This window comes from Rhea americana, unplaced genomic scaffold (assembly GCF_003343005.1).
Source record: "Rhea americana isolate MKP2758 unplaced genomic scaffold, rheAme1 scaffold_428, whole genome shotgun sequence".
NCBI classification, from domain to species: Eukaryota; Metazoa; Chordata; class Aves; order Rheiformes; family Rheidae; genus Rhea; species Rhea americana.
In genome coordinates, this window is record NW_028186566.1 from 114,089 (window position 1) to 132,301 (window position 18,213).

At 37.3% G+C, this 18,213-nt stretch overlaps 2 protein-coding genes across 4 annotated transcripts in view; both read left to right on the top strand.

Annotated features, from left to right (window-relative positions):
- Positions 1 to 6: 6 nt before the first annotated feature.
- Positions 7 to 17,345, top strand: SUGP2 (SURP and G-patch domain containing 2). 3 transcript variants are annotated; one of them, XM_085315340.1, is made up of 10 exons: positions 7 to 85; positions 1,311 to 2,993; positions 4,008 to 4,125; positions 4,843 to 5,348; positions 5,513 to 5,624; positions 6,492 to 7,021; positions 8,024 to 8,088; positions 8,951 to 9,087; positions 12,557 to 12,677; positions 12,859 to 17,345. In XM_085315340.1, the coding sequence occupies exons 1-9, from the start codon at positions 40 to 42 to the stop codon at positions 12,675 to 12,677; spliced, it is 3,318 nt and encodes a 1,105-aa protein (XP_085171466.1). In that variant the 5' UTR covers positions 7 to 39; the 3' UTR covers positions 12,859 to 17,345. The 3 variants fall into 3 exon arrangements, with proteins under 3 accessions (XP_085171466.1, XP_085171467.1, XP_085171468.1); XM_085315341.1 differs by having other exon boundaries at positions 15,760 to 17,345; XM_085315342.1 differs by lacking the exon at positions 12,557 to 12,677 and having other exon boundaries at positions 15,760 to 17,345.
- The window catches only part of LOC146589968 (semaphorin-4E-like), a 15,831-nt gene continuing 10,222 nt past the window's right edge, over positions 12,605 to 18,213 (top strand). The window contains exon 1 of the mRNA XM_085315344.1: positions 12,605 to 12,677. The gene's annotated coding sequence lies outside the window, so the exon portion shown is untranslated. The remainder of the gene's footprint in view (positions 12,678 to 18,213) is intronic.

The window sequence follows — 18,213 nt, forward strand, 5'->3', positions numbered from 1 at the left end:
TTTGATGCTGTAGTGCAGGACAAAGTTAAAAGGTACCGGATGGAGCGGAGCGATGCTATGGAAGACACCATCCATCACTTCAAAGGTAATGAAAACCCCGGCGTGACGTGCCCTGCGTTGTAACAGCTGTTGTGGCAATGCTCATCTTGGTCGCCTAAAGGAGCACCTGYGCCGGTATTCTTCCTCGTCCTTTTTCTACTTAATAACCTCACTGCTTGGTGTGACAGCCACTTGTTTCAATGTGGAGTGCAGATTCCAAGGAAAAACTGAATTTCAAACAATGGAATTCTGTTCAGGCTGCCTCTGAGAGTGCGTCTGATTTCARGGAGGTCTCCGGAAATGGCATCGTGGGGTGAAATTCTCTTGATGCCTGATCAGTTAAATGTTGGAGTGCATTTGGGGCGTTTGAGTCTCTCCGTTTCATGTTATTTTTAAAGAAAGAAAAAGCTAAAAGCAAGAGATTAGTCAGGTGAATGTGTACAGTACATAATCTGCTCATTCTTTTATCTAAGTTTTTCAAGATGTCTGGAGTAATTATACAGATTGCATGCTTAGCAAGTTAGGTCAGATGTTTAAGAAAACATCTTTTATGTTTTCTTGAAGTTTTCTAAGCTCTAAAGGAACAATTTAATTTAAATACTTAGTCTGTTCATGTATCCTTTATTTTCTGAATTCAACTGTTGAAATTAGGGAATAGGTGAGATTCCTGGCTATTTTGCAGGGATTTCTAGTGTTTCTGTCTTTAATGTTGTAGAAACAGTTTCCTTCAAAAATTAACTTGTTCTTTAAATCTCAGTGAACTGTGTAGCAGTTTGTACAAAATATGATCTGTTGTTCAGTTCTGATATTCAGTATGAAAACAGAACATGTATGCTATCAATCTTTTTAGATCTGAGAAGCTTGATTCTTTTCTGATTCTGAGAAGCTTGATTCTGATTCTTTTTGTCTGTTTGTTTCTAAGAAGCATTATGAACATGATATTTGAATCTTCCTAGGCTGAGAAAGCAGTGAGCAAAGGGGAAAAGGAGATTGCAGCAGAATTTACATTTCTGCTTTAACTATATCTGAAAAGGTTTTAACAAATTGTTTTGTCGTGAATGTCTAGGCATTTTTAATCGTTGGTTGATTTTGGTTATTATGAGTTATTCAAGACGTATATGAAAGTAAATWGGAGTATCCTAAAGCTAGATATGGATACTGTATCTCAAAGTTTTGGAGTGTTGAGTGTTCAAGTGTCCAAAYGTGCTTGTGATTTTTTTCTTAATATTGCTTGCTGTACAAGGTATGTATTCAGGTCTTTATCGTTGCAGCTCATTCAAGGCCAGTCCCAAGACCAAGATATGAAGACAGTTTTCATGATGAGGGAAGATACACTCAWGAGGACACCCAACATCATCCACATGATGACTGGAGTGAAGGCCCTAGAGATGAGTATCCGGGACCATCTTACAGATCTAGTAGCCCTCTCATAAGGAAAGATAACTATTACCATGAACAATATGGCCGTCCAGCATCTCGCGACCGGGAGTATGGGCGCCCGGCTTCTCATGACAGGGAATTTGGCCGTCCAGCATCTCGCGACCGGGAGTATGGGCGCCCGGCTTCTCATGACAGGGAGTATGGGCGACCAGCATCTCGTAACCGAGAGTATGGGCACCCGGTCTCTCATGACAGGGAATATGGGCGCCCAGTCTCTCATGACCGGGATTATGGGGACCTGGCTTCTCATGACCAGGACTATGGCCACGCTGATCCCTGGGAGTCCACTGGACCACATGAAACTGACTTTAGTTCTTCAGATATTTTAGGTGATTTTAGATCACCAGGACTCATGGAAGATGAATACAGTAACATGGAAGGTCAGGAGTATGATATGGACTTTGGAATTCAATCTGACAGTGAGTTCAGACCCCCGATACGGAGGGGAAACATTGGAAGGGGAAGAGCTCTGCGAGGAAAACGTATTACAAGGGGCACTGCCAAAACTAAAGTATTCAAAGGAGATATCAAAACTCCCCTAAAAAGATGGAACACTAAAAAGCTGCAACCAGAGCCAGAAGAGAAGCCAACTATGCAATCTGATCAAATGCCAGAGACTGCTGAACATCCTAACCAGAGGCCGGTGACCCTCCAGCGCCCTAATCAAAAGCTGCCTCTACGACCTAATCAGAGACCAACTATAACAGCCCAGAGACCTATCCTCAGGCTTCCAAAGCCTGCACATGTTTTCAGAAATCTCAGTTTTGACCTTGTGGACAAATCTGACATTTTTTCAACATTTGGAATAGAAATCATAAAATGGGCTGGATTTCATGCAATAAAAAATGATGCAGAATTTTCTCGGCTCTTTGGAGCTCTCTTTGAGCTAGAGACAGAAACTTGTGCAAAAATGCTTGCTTCATTCAAATGCTCGCTAAAGCCAGAACACAGAGATTATTGTTTCTTTACTATCAAGAGTTTACAACATGCTGCTCTGAAAACTCCCAAAGTGGACAATGAGTTTTTAAATATGCTATTGGACAAGGGTGCTGTGAAAACGAAGAACTGCTTCTTTGAAATAATAAAACCTTTTGATAAATACATAATGAGGCTCCAGGACCGTCTACTAAAAGGWGTTACACCTTTGCTCATGGCCTGCAATGCCTATGAATTAAGCATTAAGACAAGTGGTTTCAGTAATCCCAGAGAAATGGCAAATGCTTTTGAGACCACTGTTTCTCTTTGTCGTAAGTCTTTAGCACTTCTGGGTCAGACCTTCGCRTTAGCATCTGTTTTCAGGCAAGAGAAAATACTTGAAGCTGTAGGCCTCCAGGAAATGGCTCCTGCACCAACATTATTCCCCAATTTTGATGATTCAACATTGTTTGGAAGAGAGTACATAGAAAATTTGAAGGCTTGGTTGGAGAAAAGTGGGTATCCAATTCAGATGAAAAAAGCTGAGCCGGAGTCCACAGCACAGCTTAAAAAACCCTCTCCGGACACAGAAATTAAGAGTAAGTGAAATGCGGTAATATACTTTTCTAGTACATAGTTTTGTTACTTTTCACCAGGATTTTACCTCAAATTTTTGTGATTTTTCTTAGGTCAGGAATTCCTAATGCTGGAAATTCTGTGTAAATCTCTGGCAAAGGTGCACCATGTAATACTATCTGCTATAGCAGTAGCATTCAACTCCATGCCAGGCTATGCAAATGAAAGCATGTCTCCTTCCTCCCCTCCACTGCACGTACTTACACTTCAAATTTAGGATTTTTACCTTGTGCCCTTGGCTACTGCAGCTCTCCTACCATCCAACATAGCAGCCTCAGGCTAGGGAGCCCAGGATCACACACGTCTGCATGTCATAGCTCACCAACTAACTGGCCAGCTGGCTAAGTTACAGAATAAGTATTTCCAAGTAAGCAAAGTTATGAGATGTTACCATTGCCACTGACACAGGCATATTCCTTCAAAGTTGTTTGTATACTACTCTTTAGGAATAGTACCTTCTTTACTATATCAGGCCATCTAGTTCATCCTCTCTAAAGTATTTTCCTTTCCTTTATTTCCTAAAGTAAATCCTCTATGAAGTAYGCATTACTATACTAATCTGTTTCTTCCTCTTTTTGGACTTCAGCTACTTCAGCAGTGAGGTTTTACAGCACTGACACTGTATGACTAATAATTTGCAATTTACCCTTTCAAAGTAGTGTTCAGATATATTTACTTTGCACAGAATTCTTTCAGTGCTATAAGTAATTGCCACTTAAAAGATGACTCATCTTGCTCAGTATGGCAAAGGATAAGTTTCTTAAACCATGATGCTTCTCATAATGTTGGTTTAAAGTGAGTTAAGAAAACTGTCAGAATTTCTGAGGTTTCCTTAACTTATTTTGATATCAAGTGAAGCCTTTTTTGTGTTGATATGTTGAAAAATTGTGTCAGTATGTCAAAATAATAGAAAGAGAATATATTGATACCCTGTTAATGAGAATAATGAAATGATTCTGTATTATTTCTTCTTTCAGTCCCACAGCGAGCTGATCAGAAAGTTGTAGAGACAATTGAAAAGCTAGTGAATAGCATTGTTTCAGGAACCTTATCTGCCAAAGAAAGAAACGCTCAAAAGAACTGTCCTGAGTATTGGTAGGTGTGCTTGTGCAATTAGAACAATATGTCATAATACTACTTTGCTCTGAAGATACTTAGAATTTTAATATTTCACTTAATGAGTGCAAAGCCTATGATATATTTCACCTGACTATTTGAAAATATTTCTAAAGCTAATTAATTATMGTTCTTAATATCCCTGGAAATTGTCCTGGTGCTTTCTTTTGTCTAGTAGACCAAATTGCTTTTAATCTGTCAATACTGACTGTAAGTCAATTCAAATACAAGAGGTTAAAAGCAATCTGCATTTACAAAGTGAAAATACTAAGCTAATATAGTTAACTGCTACATTAATTATATATAAACTAATGTATATATGACTTGTGGGTCTAGTGTTCTACAAATAATACTCGAAAAAGAAAGCTGAGACACTCCAAGTGTAATGATCTTTTAKTATGACAGCATATCTCTATGTGCAAATTGCAGCATAACTGGTTAATTACTAGCCAAATAATTTATGTCTAAACTCTCTGTCATTTGCTTGCTTGACATAATTTTTTTTACTTACTGCTTCAGAAATGGAGTTGCCTTTTACTCTGAGTGTTGAAAGACCTGTGCAGGTGACTGTTAGTGCAGTAACCTGACTATACCTCTCAAAAATGATCAGTTGTTAGTAAGTTTCCAATATGAGAATTTGCCRTTAGTTGTGCTTTTGGCTTGGACTTTAAATTTATTTATTTCATTTTTATTTAGGTTCTTGTCTGAAGAAGATAGTCTAGAATACAAATACTACAGACTGAAGTTATCAGAGATGCAAAGGCGGACGTCGTCTGACAAGGAAGCAGGTGGTGAGGGCAGAACACTAGAAGAATCTGCAACGGAATCAGTAAGGGCCATGTTGTATGCCAGGAAAGTAGCAAGTATTAAGAGAAGAYTATTCAAAAGAAAAAGACTTGGAATTATTGCGCAACGCGGAATTCAAGGAAGGAAGGTGAGGAGGGCAACGACAGGGACACAGACTGTGCTGTCAGCTGGTACAATGCTGAAACACCAAGACAAGCACATCCAAGGTTCAGTCCAGTCAAAGCCTGTATCAGAAACCAATGTGGCTGAAAAGAGTTCTTCCTTAGATACAGCTGGGTCCTCACAGTGTGCCACCAGTCTGGAAGTCTCTTTGCCAGTAGAAGAAGGGGCAGATTCTGAAGACTTATTGGCACCACCTGAACTTTTCCCACCRTTGTCCTCTCAGTTTCCTGATGGTAAGTGAAGATGCAAGATCTGACTTTAAAATGATAAAAGAATTAAGATTCCATAGAATGTTCTATGCAAAATTCTAATCTTTTTTTTTAGTTTGCTAAAGTAGATATAGTTCTCAACTGTATYGACACTCCAGTGCTTTGCATGACCATTCTGTTTCTTGCAGTGGATTCTAAAACAATGGAAACTGCTGAAAAACTGGCCAAGTTTGTTGCTCAGGTAGGACCAGAAATTGAGCAGTTCAGCATAGACAACAGTGCAGATAACCCGGATCTTTGGTGAGTAACCTACGTGTTCATCTATGTAAAGCTGGCCAATAAGAAAAATAAAAATACATCTAAACAATTATTAAAGAGATATTTCCTTTTATTATAGCCYTCTTTGTCTATCTTGTGGTCACTTAAGAGATGTTTGTTTTTATTTAATATGTTTGGGAACATGGGATTTTGAGCACTACTCCATATTGTCCAACTCAGCACCTCCATTAATTGTCAATATCTGAACTATCTAAGGAGAAAGATAAACATTTCTCCCAAATGCACGTATGTACTGAAACACACTTTTTCCTATCCTAAGTCATCAGCTTGTGTCCTGAAACAGTGTTCTGACAAAGTATTTTCCAATCTTGTTAATTATTTTTTTTAATGAGGCTTTAAATAACAATGCTGTTGAGTGCTCTCATGTAGATTAGCAGAAGCTTTTCAGTTTTAGTGGTACTGTGCAAACAGAAGTGGGGCCCTACTACCTCTTCTGTCTTCAGAATCAATGAAGCTCTTTCCAGATAGACCCCTTGACTGAAATTTGGAAGACCCGAGTAATCTTCTCGGGTTGGCTCTTTGTCTGCTTGGTGATCTYGAACTAGGATCTTGTCTTTGTCTTAGTCTCCTCATCTATAATAATGAAGATAATCATGTTGATACCTTTTTCCAAAACAGTTTGAGAACTGCTGATGAGTATCATTCTGTAAGATTTTTCAGGAGAATAATTCCTGGGTTTAGTCCATGTTATAAGGAAATCCTGCAATACTTCAAAACACTACTAGAATGACCCTTCAAAAATGGCTAAGAGATTTATTTGTAGTGTCTTGTTTCARGCTAGCTAAAGAAAATATTTTTGACGTTATTTTCACTGTAATTCTTGCCTAGGTTTCTACAGGATCGAAATAGTTCTGCTTTCAAATTCTACCGAATGAAAGTCTATGAGTTATGTCCATCTATTAACTTCAGTGCTGTGTCAGAAACAACTGATGCTGAGGAAGGTACTAAACCTGAAGAGAGAAATCTGGATGTTTCAGAAGAGGAGGAGGAAGAGGATGAAGAAGAAGAGGAAGAAGATAACGAGGAGGAAGCTGAGTTTGAAGAGGATATCTCTCGGCCTTTGGAAGAAATTGAAATGGAAATGGAGCAAGCAGAGGAGGGAGAAGAGGAAGACTTCTCAGCAGGTAGAATTGAGGAGAACCTAGCTGAAGAGATGATTTCCAAAACAGGAGAGGAAATTTCGACAGGTGAAATGCAGCTAGCCACATCATGTGATGGTACTATACCAAATCTGTCAACACAGGCATCTACTCCTGTTCCTGGTACCCTATTTCCTCGCAAACGAATCAGCAGCAAGTCACTGAAAGTTGGTATGATTCCTGCCTCTAAAAGGATATGCCTCATAGAAGAACCAAAAGGTGAATGTTATTTGAAAGATATTTTGTACATATCAACAGGAAATTCTTGCATTTCTTTGTATTTTGTACTGTGTTACTGATTGTTATAGGCTGAAAGAATTACATCTCTTTAATGCAAAATGAGTATGCTGTTCATTTAATATGTTCATTCAAATGACACAGAAAAATCCGATTAATGGGTAACAGTTTTTGTATTCTAGTGCAATATCAAAGTTTTGCTTCTAGTTTGAGATGTTCTGTCAAACATCATTCCTAAAAATTCTCTGTGTAAATGTTATCCTTTCTCTGCTGCTTAGAAGACCACAGTAGTAGTTCTGGGGGCATTTATTTCATCAATGTATGGCAGGCTGAAACAATCCTAAGCCTAGCAGTGAACATATTTTGAACGTTTGAGTACTCTGAATATATTTAGATCAAAAAGCTGTAATCCAGAACTACTATGAATTCACCCATTAAATTTTGTCAGTATGGCCACAGAGATTTTTTTTTGTGTGTGTGTGTCATGATGTTTTAAGACTTGAGAAACAAGTACTTATTACTGCATGTGCTCTGCAGCTACTTTAACAAATGTCTTTTATCTGCATAATTGTGTTTATCGATAAATGTTGTTGTTAATGTTACGAAATAATGTACAATAATCTAATTTAAGCCCAGTCTGAATTTTCTATAAGAGCATTACAGAAACTCATGGAAATGAAAGATATAAAGTTCTTACAGAATGTCATCTACCAGTGCGTTGCTGGCATGTTATGTCCAAGTAAATAGAATGCTGCATGTACCTTTTGTTCTAAAAGGGAAGGATGATACTAATTTCCTTTTTTTGTCATTAAGAAAAAAGCATCGTACTCTTTTTTTTTTTCTTTTTTTTTTCCCTGTTTCTTGATGGCACTGGTTTTAGACTAGGGTGTTGAGTTAAAATCCCACTCGAGTATGTATTTTTGGAGTTCTGTATTAAAATTGGTTGTCTTTACAGCCGAATTTTGTCTTTGATTTGACTTGCAGTTCATGAACCTGTCAGAATCGCTTATGATAGGCCTCGTGGTTGCCCAGTTACAAAGAAGAAGAAGGTAAAGAACTCTTCTGGTTTGCTATTGCATTCTGAGAATCAGCTGTCTTTAAAAGAGACAGCCTCTGTAARTGAGTCATTGTCTTAAAATCAATTAAAACCTGAAGAGCTTGACCTTGGAGAAGACTGGACTAAATCTGAGGGGAACCATGGCTCCTGTTGTCTCTTACTATCTGTGTCGAAATTAAAAACATCTTAAGTTTGAGCCTTACTGAACAGCTGTGTGTTTAAACACACATACAAAAAGAAGGGGGAGAGGGGGAAGCAGCAAAGCTACATTTATCTCTAAGCAGTGAAAACCATTTGGCAGGAAGTAAGGTACTACTATGGTACAAATAGTGTGGACTATTTGTTGTTTGTTTATTTCTTGCTGTGGTAAGACCTCTTAATAGACAAACTAGGCTTTTTTTTTTTTCCCTCTGTCTGGTGAAATGTTACAGTTTTCTAAATTTGGTGAAAAACTGTTTTGCCCACTTATGTTTTTAATAACAAATACTGAATAATATGATGACTGACTCCCTATTAAAAATACAGAACTACATTTTAAAATATAAAAGGGCACTATTTTTCTACAGTGTACTCTATTTTAGTTAAACAATTTGAAAAGTTGAAATACATTTGTTAATACTCTTTAAGCTGGTAAAGGAGATTAGTTTACTCTGACAGACTTTGTGTGGATGGAGAAATGCAGCTTAAAAGATAAATATCTTTTATATCTGTATATATAAATATCTGTATATCCATAAATTTAAACACAATTAACTTTTTTTTTTTTTTGAGGAAGTTAAATACATAGTCTGTCTCTCTATAACAAGAAAGCCCATCCTTGTTTCTCTGTTCTGTTTTTTTTTTCCTCTCCACAGAAACCTAAAGATTTAGAATTTTCACACAAGAAACTGACAAACAAAAATGTGGGTTTCCAGATGCTTCAGAAGATGGGCTGGCAAGAAGGACATGGCCTCGGTACAAGAGGAAAAGGAATCAGAGAGCCTGTAAAAGTGTATGTAATGGGAACAAACTGCAGAAATTTGACAGCTGTGGAAAAGGCTAGGATTCTAGCAGTAACTGGGTATCTAACCCACCTAGATACAGCTGGTTCAGGGTTTTGTTTCCTGTTTATCTCTGGCCTCAGTAAAGTTGAGCATGCAGACTTCACACACTTCCTGGCTAAACTGGGCAAAGTATGGTTTAAAAGGTGGCTGTCCAATCTGATATCTGAAGGCTGCAGTGTGTGGTTGCTTTCTAAAGGTATATGGATGTCCCCCTCCTTCAGGATATTTGGTGGGGAGGAGTTGTTTTTTTAACACACAGTATTACCCTGGGAATCTCCTTGCTATGATGACAGGTACATAATATATAAACAGACTTCAGGAATATCATACACAATACTATTAGTTTAGGCAGCAAAATCATTTTCACTGTAAATATGTGATTCATTCCACTGCATACTGAAAGAGGTAAGTGCATCTAGCAGAAGGTAAGTGTGCTTTTTTCTTTAGAACATTTTGGTTTTGAATCTTGATTTTTGTCTTTTGCTGTGACCAATGTCCACTGCTGCCTGCATAGAGAATGGATATTATGTCTTCAACACTGACAGAATAATGGGACAGAAACAATTTATTTCTCTTTGAACCCATGTGACAAGCTCTCTAGTTCACACAAATAGTTTGTGGGTTAACTGTCTACTTTCTCCAGGGTTTTCTATTTTCTCTTCATGCCTTGGACAGTACTGGTCATTTTAGTCTGGTAAAAACAACTTTTAGTTGTTTATCTTCCCCCCCCCCCCCATCCTCTCTTAGAGCACCTTGTGGTCCAGTAGCCATCACTATAGTTTCCATATTTCTTTCTTCAGCAGCAAATGTACAGTGAGAAAGTTACCTTGCCTATAGCTCTTTTGTGTTCACCAGTGTTGGAAACTTGGTTCTTACTCGCAAAACTCTTGCTGAGACCAAAGCTTTTGAGTAACTTTTTGGATTCTGTAGCTCCTGGGACAAGTCTCACTGCACAGCTAATAATAAGCTATCTGCTTGCATCTGTTYTGACGGTTAGCCCACCACATTCTAAGTTTGTGGCCTTCTCTGAGAAATGCATTTCTCAGTATGTGAAAATACACTTTTTCCAACTCAAGTCCATTGCTGTGTCACTCTTGTAAAGATAGCTGCAAAGAGCAGTAAAGATGTGCTTTCTGTAACTCTTACAAAAACTTGTTGACCTCTTCTATAAGGTAGAGAGAGTTACTTAGATAACTTCGTAGCACTGACTGCTTGCACTTCTCTACTTTCCATCAAAGTCACTCTTTGGACAATAATACTTTGAGATGATTTGAGTGAGGAAGAAACCAGTGCAACTTAATGTTTTGCTTTCTCTTGGTAGTTACTTYGATACAGTGCAGGTTTTTCACTTAGTAATGTGCAGTCTCCACTCTTCCCCTTTTAAAATTACTAGCTCTTCTATTGATGACTTGTTTACAAGTTGTTTCAGTTATTTAATCTTCTTTGAGGAAAGAGGCTGGATTAATAATTGGAGACACTCCAATATTAGAGTAGAACTTCTTTTGATCATTATCATACAGCACTGRTTTCTAGAACTCATGGTCAGTTGTTATGCAGTGAAACTTGAGGTCCTTTTTTATTAAGAAAGCTTAAGGCTTGTCTTTGAAAGGCTGAGAGAGCAAGTCATATTTGGAGGTTTGAGCATATTTTTACTCTATTTTACTGTAAAAAATATATGGGGTGCATGGTGTCTCTTGGTGGAAACTGTGGCTCCAGAAAATTCTTAATGGAGTTTTCTGTTAGTCTTGTTTTGCTCTTTTCTGTCCTAGGAACTTAACTGTTACAGCTATGAGTCTGACCTGACCAATTCTACAGCTGAAGAGAGCTTTAAAAAAACAAAACTAAAAAAAAAAAAACTTACATACTTGAAGGCAGAACACTTTTATGGGATAGATCCTCTTGAGTAATTATGTGATGTCTTTGATTAGTACTTTTATTCTGAAAATARCCTAGAAGGGGAACTATAGTGTAAGTATCAAAAAATGTTCTTCCTATTCGTAAATATTAAGCACCCATTGTATAAYGGAAATAGCAAATGAAAAGTCTCTCCTTCAAATAGTTCATACTCTAAAAGATGGAAATCAAAGAACAGCAATTGGAGGTCCAAATAGGTCATTTAACAAGGTATATATGAAAGATGTTTGCTATTTTTGGAATCTGTGGATTTTTTTTTTTTTTTTGAGCAGATCTTTAGTGCAGAGAGCACAAAACTCTATGCAAGAACAACAGGCATGCATTAAATGAGGAAACCACAAGATCCTTTAGGTGGCTTTACTTCTGGAGTACTCTAAAATGACACTTAACTTAGTCTGCCTTGGCAGCTGTATGACTCTAATATCATTCACAAGAAAAAACGGCATCCAGGATTTCTACTGTGGAATGCAAAGTTGAATTTAAGCATCTGTGAATGTTCTTTTAGAATTGCACAATGATCTACTTGGCTTAAGTGGATATGTCATTACAGAAATTGGATAAGAACCATTTCTATTTGTACTACCAAAGGTTCTCAGATTTTACCCTGATGGCACAGCAATCCCAGTTTCAGTACACTGGGCAATCTGAAATTTTTCTTACTTCGCACAGTGAAATTTTTGATAGGTGATACTAATGTAACTGGCCTGGAGGATAAAACTTACATGGGGCCTCATTCCTATGACAAAGGTTTCATTAATCTTAACTGGGTAAAGTATATGTTCTATGCACATAACCTGGAGAAAGAGAGATGGCTTTTAATATTTGGTATCTCAGAATTCTTGTGGGACATCATTTCCCATCTCCTTCCAGGATAAAAAAAAAATTGTTCTGATTTTGCTGAAGCCCGTCTGCTTCTGTTGGCATATTGGATGAAGAAAGGTGAGTTAATGACTCACTTTTTGGGGAGGGCAAGAGCTGCAGGTTTTTTCCRTTGTGTAGGTCCTGCAAGACCTGAGCTTGCTAGAAATTTCAAGTAAGCAACATTATGTTCCTTTGCTAGAGATTTGTCTTTTATCCAAACTTATGTGGTGTTTCCTGCTCATTCCTCAAAGTCTCTGTCTTAATCATTTTTAAGATTGAAGAAACATGGCAATTGTTACCATCTTTTCAACAGAGGAGGATTCTACCTACTGCGAATAAAGTGGTTATTAAAAGAGTTCATATAAGAATTTGGTCTGTTAGGTGACTGTATCTTTATTCCTCCCTTACTATCATGGGAGTATTTACTTCTAGTGGATATTTGCATGTGTGATGGGAGGAGGGAATTGTTTTACGTTGATATGRTATGCTAAGGAACAAACCTCTGCTCTCCTTTCCCCCAAGTAAAAAGAATTGCATTCCATTCAAATTGTGTCTATGCTGGAAGCTATTGTTTAGATCTCTTCTGCACATTGTCAAATGTAACAGAAACAGAGTGTTCTAACTATTCATTTTACTCCCTAGGGGTGCTACCTCTGCAGGGGAGGGCTTGGGTGTTGCAGGGGAAGAAAATAAAGAAGATGCATTTGATGTTTTCCGTCAAAGAATGATACAAATGTACAGGCAGAAAAGAGCAAGTAAATAGGTATGTGCAATGGATGAGTCTGGTTTATGAATTCCTGCAAACATTAAAATACCAGGGTTTTTTAAGTCTTCCTTTGCCAAGAAAATATTACTGTTTCCATGAATATATCTGGCTTCTTACTTTTCATGAAAATCCAGACCTACTTTGAACTTCTGAATTACCCCCAAATCTTACTTTCTAGGTTTGACATAAGAGACTCGCTCGCTAGAAAGTGCACGGATATGCAAAGGCTGCTGTGTGAAAGATCTTCAGCAGAGTATGCCAGTATGAAGAACGCTTTGTTCTATAATATTGGACTTGAATACTGACGTATGAAACATTTTCCAAGATTAAAGTTAGTCTTGTATTTAATTGTGCAAGCTAACAACTTGGATGTCATCTTCTGAGGAAGAAACAACTGATTTGTTCTCGGAAGTGCCTGTTTACCTCTCTCTTTGGCCAAGTTTGCCTGTTACATGATGAGATGGCTCTCTTCAAACAGAATAAGCAACATTTAAAAAATGTGACTATCCTGCTTCGGCTCTATTCCTTTCTGAAGCCAAGAACCTTCTTAAATTCAGATCTTACTGCAAGGCAGTTCAGTTTTTATTTTACTAAATTTTGTTGATGGGCTAATCTTTTGATCTACTTCTGGAATCTGTGGAAAGCAGAATCCTTTCTTCCGTACAGCAATTTTAAGAACAGTCTCTACCTGCATGCTTATTTTATATAGAATTCTCTGCTTTGAGTGTAGGATGGAAAAACAGTTCATCCAAGTTTGAGAACACTAAACTCTTGCTTGAAAACCTCAGCTGCTAAGTTTTTTCATTGTAACAAACAAGCAGTACACTTTTTAAGTGTACTTCTCGTTTTTAGACAAATTTGCAGCTCTTGTTCAACAAATTCTTCAATAATTTCTTTCCTTCTCAAAGAAGTTTAAGCCATGAACAGATGTAATTCATGTGTCTGCAGAAAATACTGAAGAAAATACTTGGAAGTCAGACATTCAGAAATCATCTGGAAGTGGATCATCAGTTGTATAAGACCATCAGTATAGACAGTCATTTCTATTTCTATTTCTGTTAAATATTTGCTTTGCAGAAGTTCTTTTATTGAGTAAATCCCAAGAAATAAGACAAAAAGCTTGTAAATTTAAGGGATTATTCTAGAATTTACTGAAAGAAGATTGGATTAATCTACTCTGCTTCAATAAAAAAGCATTACCTAACTTCCTGATGAAAGACTTAGCAGTGTTACAACAGATAAATGTTCCAGGTCTGATCATTCATCTTTTTCAGACTTGCATATCAATAAGGAATCTGACTGGATTACTGAAAGGGACAATTTAATATCCCACTTTTTAGCATACTCCTTCTCTATCATTACCTTTCTAAAAACTAGTCAAGTCTTCACTTGAGCGTTATACTTCACTGAAGCTCTCTTTAAAGAGAGTTTATCTTGAGCTGGCGCATGTTTTGCTTGCTGAGAGTGAGTGCTGTCTTGCTGATGTTTTCATCCTGCACCATGCTTCTTGTAAAGCAAAGAGCTTGTGGTATGCAACTAATAGCACCCGACAGTAACGTGGSAACATCTCAAGTTCCTAACTGACAATATGCAAGAAAATGTGTTCAGTTATCAACTTGCCTGTGCCTGCTGTTTAAAGGACAAAATTATATTTTCTTTCCGTTAAAAACCTGGATGGTTAAAAGGGAGTGTCTTATTTTCATTCTGTAGCAGCGAACTTTTCTTTGCCTGTAACAACCAGTTTTAGTTTGTGAATGCAAGATTTTTCTTTGCTATATGGGTCTGTGAAACCAAAAACTACAGTATCACGTCACAGTATAATTTTCCGATCACTCAGTTTTAGTTGCTTTGGAGCACATGATCACTAAATGAAATAATGGCAGATACGGAAAAATGTCATGCTGAAAGTTCTTTTTTTTTCATGAACATATTTGTCTTCACCTTTACATTAGAAGAAGTTGAAGCATCAAGACCATAAATATAGATATGTTTCTCAAGGTTTATCTGGTTATCATACTTCATTAAAGACATTTGATAGTCCAGAGATTTCTCATAGGATTTCATTTGATAGTCCAGAGATTTCTCATAGGATTTGCCTGGATATATCTTAAATCCATGAACATTTTGGACCATGGGCTACTCTTAGGATCATCTATTATAGTACTTGGCAGTGTATGCTTACAGGTTAAATTCTGATTTGGATGTGCTCTCCACTGCCCCTCTTTCCTTTCCTGTGCCTGTTTAACAGTTACACAGTGTAAAACTTAAGCTTTTCAAAAGGAGATCTATCAGTCACAGTCTGTTTTAGAATGATACTCTGGAACCAGTAGTGTTGGCTCCAGAGTTATTTCTCAGACCCACTCATAAGAATTTAGCTTTTCTTTTAGTTTCATTGATGAAGCTGACAGTGTTGCTGTTCACAATTTTTTTACTTCCCTGTGAACTTCCAGTTCACCTCTTATTTCACATGCATGTTTGGGAAGCATTATGCTGCAGTATTTGCAGAAAGGCACAAGGCAAAGTGTTGTTTCACACTACATTGAAATCCACTTTCTCAGACCCTGATCAGCATTCTGCGCTGTTCTGGTTTAACCTGAGATTGTTAAGCATAGTACCATTTGGGGTGCATTTGCTAACACCTACTTCCCAATCTGGGAAAATTGTTGGTATCCAGATTGGAAAATGGTACCTTTCTTTCTCATTGCAACTCAATTTAGATTATAATGCTGTCTTGAAAATAAAGATGAACATTGGGAAAATCTTAACCTGCTACCCTGGATGACTGTAGTATGGTCTATCTTTCTTGTGCCAAACTTTAATTTTGGACAAGATAGCAGCAGAGCAGCACTGGTGCTGAGATTCCAGTGTTGCTCTCAAGTGGGTTACCATTTGCCACTTTTATCTTGTTTTACCAAGAGATGACCTTACACTCCTTTTGCAAAAGGAATTTCCTTTTATTTTGACCTGCTTTTGCAGGCAGTTCTGATTTGAAAATTTAAATACGTGTACATGTGAAACATTTGTTATGCAGATACATTGCCTTGTTTAAAGTTTACTAGCTTCTTTTCTGTTATTTTAGTTCCAGGCTCTCTTCCATGAAGACTGCAAGCTTCAGTGAACATTTTAACTAACTTCAGTGGTGTCTACTGTCTTTTGGTTGTTTTTTGCCATTAATCTTGTAGAGCAATTTGCTAGTTTCTGTTCCGTGCAAATTGGCAGTAGTGCTAAGCTAGTAACAATTAGATGCTTATGTTATTGGATAACTGACATTTCTTTTTAGTGTAAGTAAACATGTTAGCATTGTTAATCTTTTAATATCTGCAATAAATGTAGAACTAAACAATTTCTGATTTAAATGTTTTGCTTGTGAATTTGGCCCTTTGTGAGAGATATGCATCACTTTGGCACTAACAAGTGGAATTGAGATTATGCAGTGTTATTTTAGTGTAAAACAGGATTTTATAGTGTGTGAGGGAAGGAAGGTCCCTCTATTTCTGTGCTGCTAAATGGTTTCTGTAAAGAATACCCATTAAATCACTTACTATTCATGGGTTCCAGTGCATGAAACCCATGTGCAACAGTGTTATGTGCGACATTAATGCCAAAACCGTTGTTCTTCAGTCAAAATGCAAGAGTTTTGCCCTTTGCTCACATCTGAGGAATTAGTTGTCTCTTTAATTTTTCCCAGTGCCCTGAGTTTAAGACAGCAAAATTTTCTCTTTACGTATATGTGTGATTTACTGTTGCCTTTAAATTTCAGTTCTTTTTTAGAAAGGATGTGAGGGGAAAAATTGCAAGACTGAAATCTAACATGTGTACAGCAGTCTTCTATTGAGAGGTAAAGTGAGAGTGTTCATTTGCTAAAGATTCAAGCCAGGTCTCATGTCCCTTCTTTTTATACTGACGGCTATAGCAGGCATTACTGAGACAAGTTCAAGTCCTAGCTATATCTTTTTTTTCTTCCTTTTCCTTATAAAAAATGACTAAATRTAAGGACCTGGTTCTAGAAGAAAGGAAACTTGCTCTCGGGAGAGAGAAAGGAGGTGATCCTCAATTTGGGGGAAATACCCTAATGGAGTAAAAGAACTACAGTCATAGTATTTTTACATTGGAGTAATTGTGTTGGACTAATACAGATGTCTTCATTCTTTTGCTTTCAAAGATTGTTGTTGTAATACCAATGACATTTTTCCTATTTATTATTTTTTTATAAAACACTACAGCATCCTTAGTGTGAATACTTAATCTGTGTTGAGATATTATTTCTCAAAATCAATGTACAGTGATTTTTTTTTCCTATTGGTATTTCATTCTATACATCATCTGGTTTTGTGCCCAAAGAAAGTCTGGACTCTTAAATTCAAATACTGATACTTTGGATTGTTTTCTGTCCTATAAATAGGTACACTTTATAATTCARAATGGATTTTTGGAAGTCCTGTACCGTTTTTCATTCTGCATATCTCACGACTGAGTGGCCAATCACAACCAGACTGTACATTTGAGCAATAACAAACACCTAAATGAGAACATGCTCAAAGATCAATAGGGTACTTCAGAAATAGTTTTTGTGAACTGTGTTGAGTAGGTAACTTGCTGAATTACAGCAAGTGTGGAAAATGTTTGCATTATCTGTGGGCAATAAAGTTACTGCTGTTTAAGAAAGTGCTAGCACACAGTGTGTTCTCTTCAGCTTTTTGTGCCTAATTCTTGTCATTAGCAGGTTCTGCTCATTTCCCTGAAAATTTCTTCCTAGGCAAAACCTTGCTCTGAAGGGCCGATAGTTAAAGGGAAATAGTATTTCAGTGCTCTGTCAGGGGCTAATAAAGTAGTAGCAAAGCACAAAAATACAAAGCCAGAAAGTATTTTTAAAACAGCTCTTTGGCTGAAATTAATTACAGCATACTTAATTTGTGGGGTTAATAAAAGTTCCTGTCTTTGAACAGTTTTCAAGACYTATTTTAGAAACTGGAACAGTTTTTGGATGGGAAATAAGATTTTTTTGGGGGAAAAAAAAATCTAAAAGGTGAGGCTATTAAGAGGTTACACAACCCTAAGATGAAAATCAAATCCCTAAGTCTGGCTTTATTTCATACATTACTAATTACTTCTGTATATTAATTATTTTAAGATACGCTAAATGCAGAAAAATCCATGTTTTATTCTACTGCTCAATCCCAGTATTCAAATCTTAAGTCACTACAAGGATGTAGTTTTGTTTTCATCCACATTTCCCTGACAAAAATGGATATAAATACCAAAGAAGACAAATCGATACCGAGAGAAATGAAGTGTTTCTGCTAAACCAGGTCTCCCAAAAAGCCAAATACCAGTAACGGCAGTAGAGGAGACTGGTTTTCTTCTCTCTCAATTTCTTCTTAGGGTTTCAATCTAGCAAGTCGTGTAGGGAGGGAAGCTGGCGTGTCCGTAAGGAAGGTGATACTGAATAGGTATTTTTAAGAAGCCGTTTCAGCTCCGCCGCGCGCAGGTGGGCCCCGCTTCCCGCGCGTCGCCTCAGGCGCTCGGCGGTGCC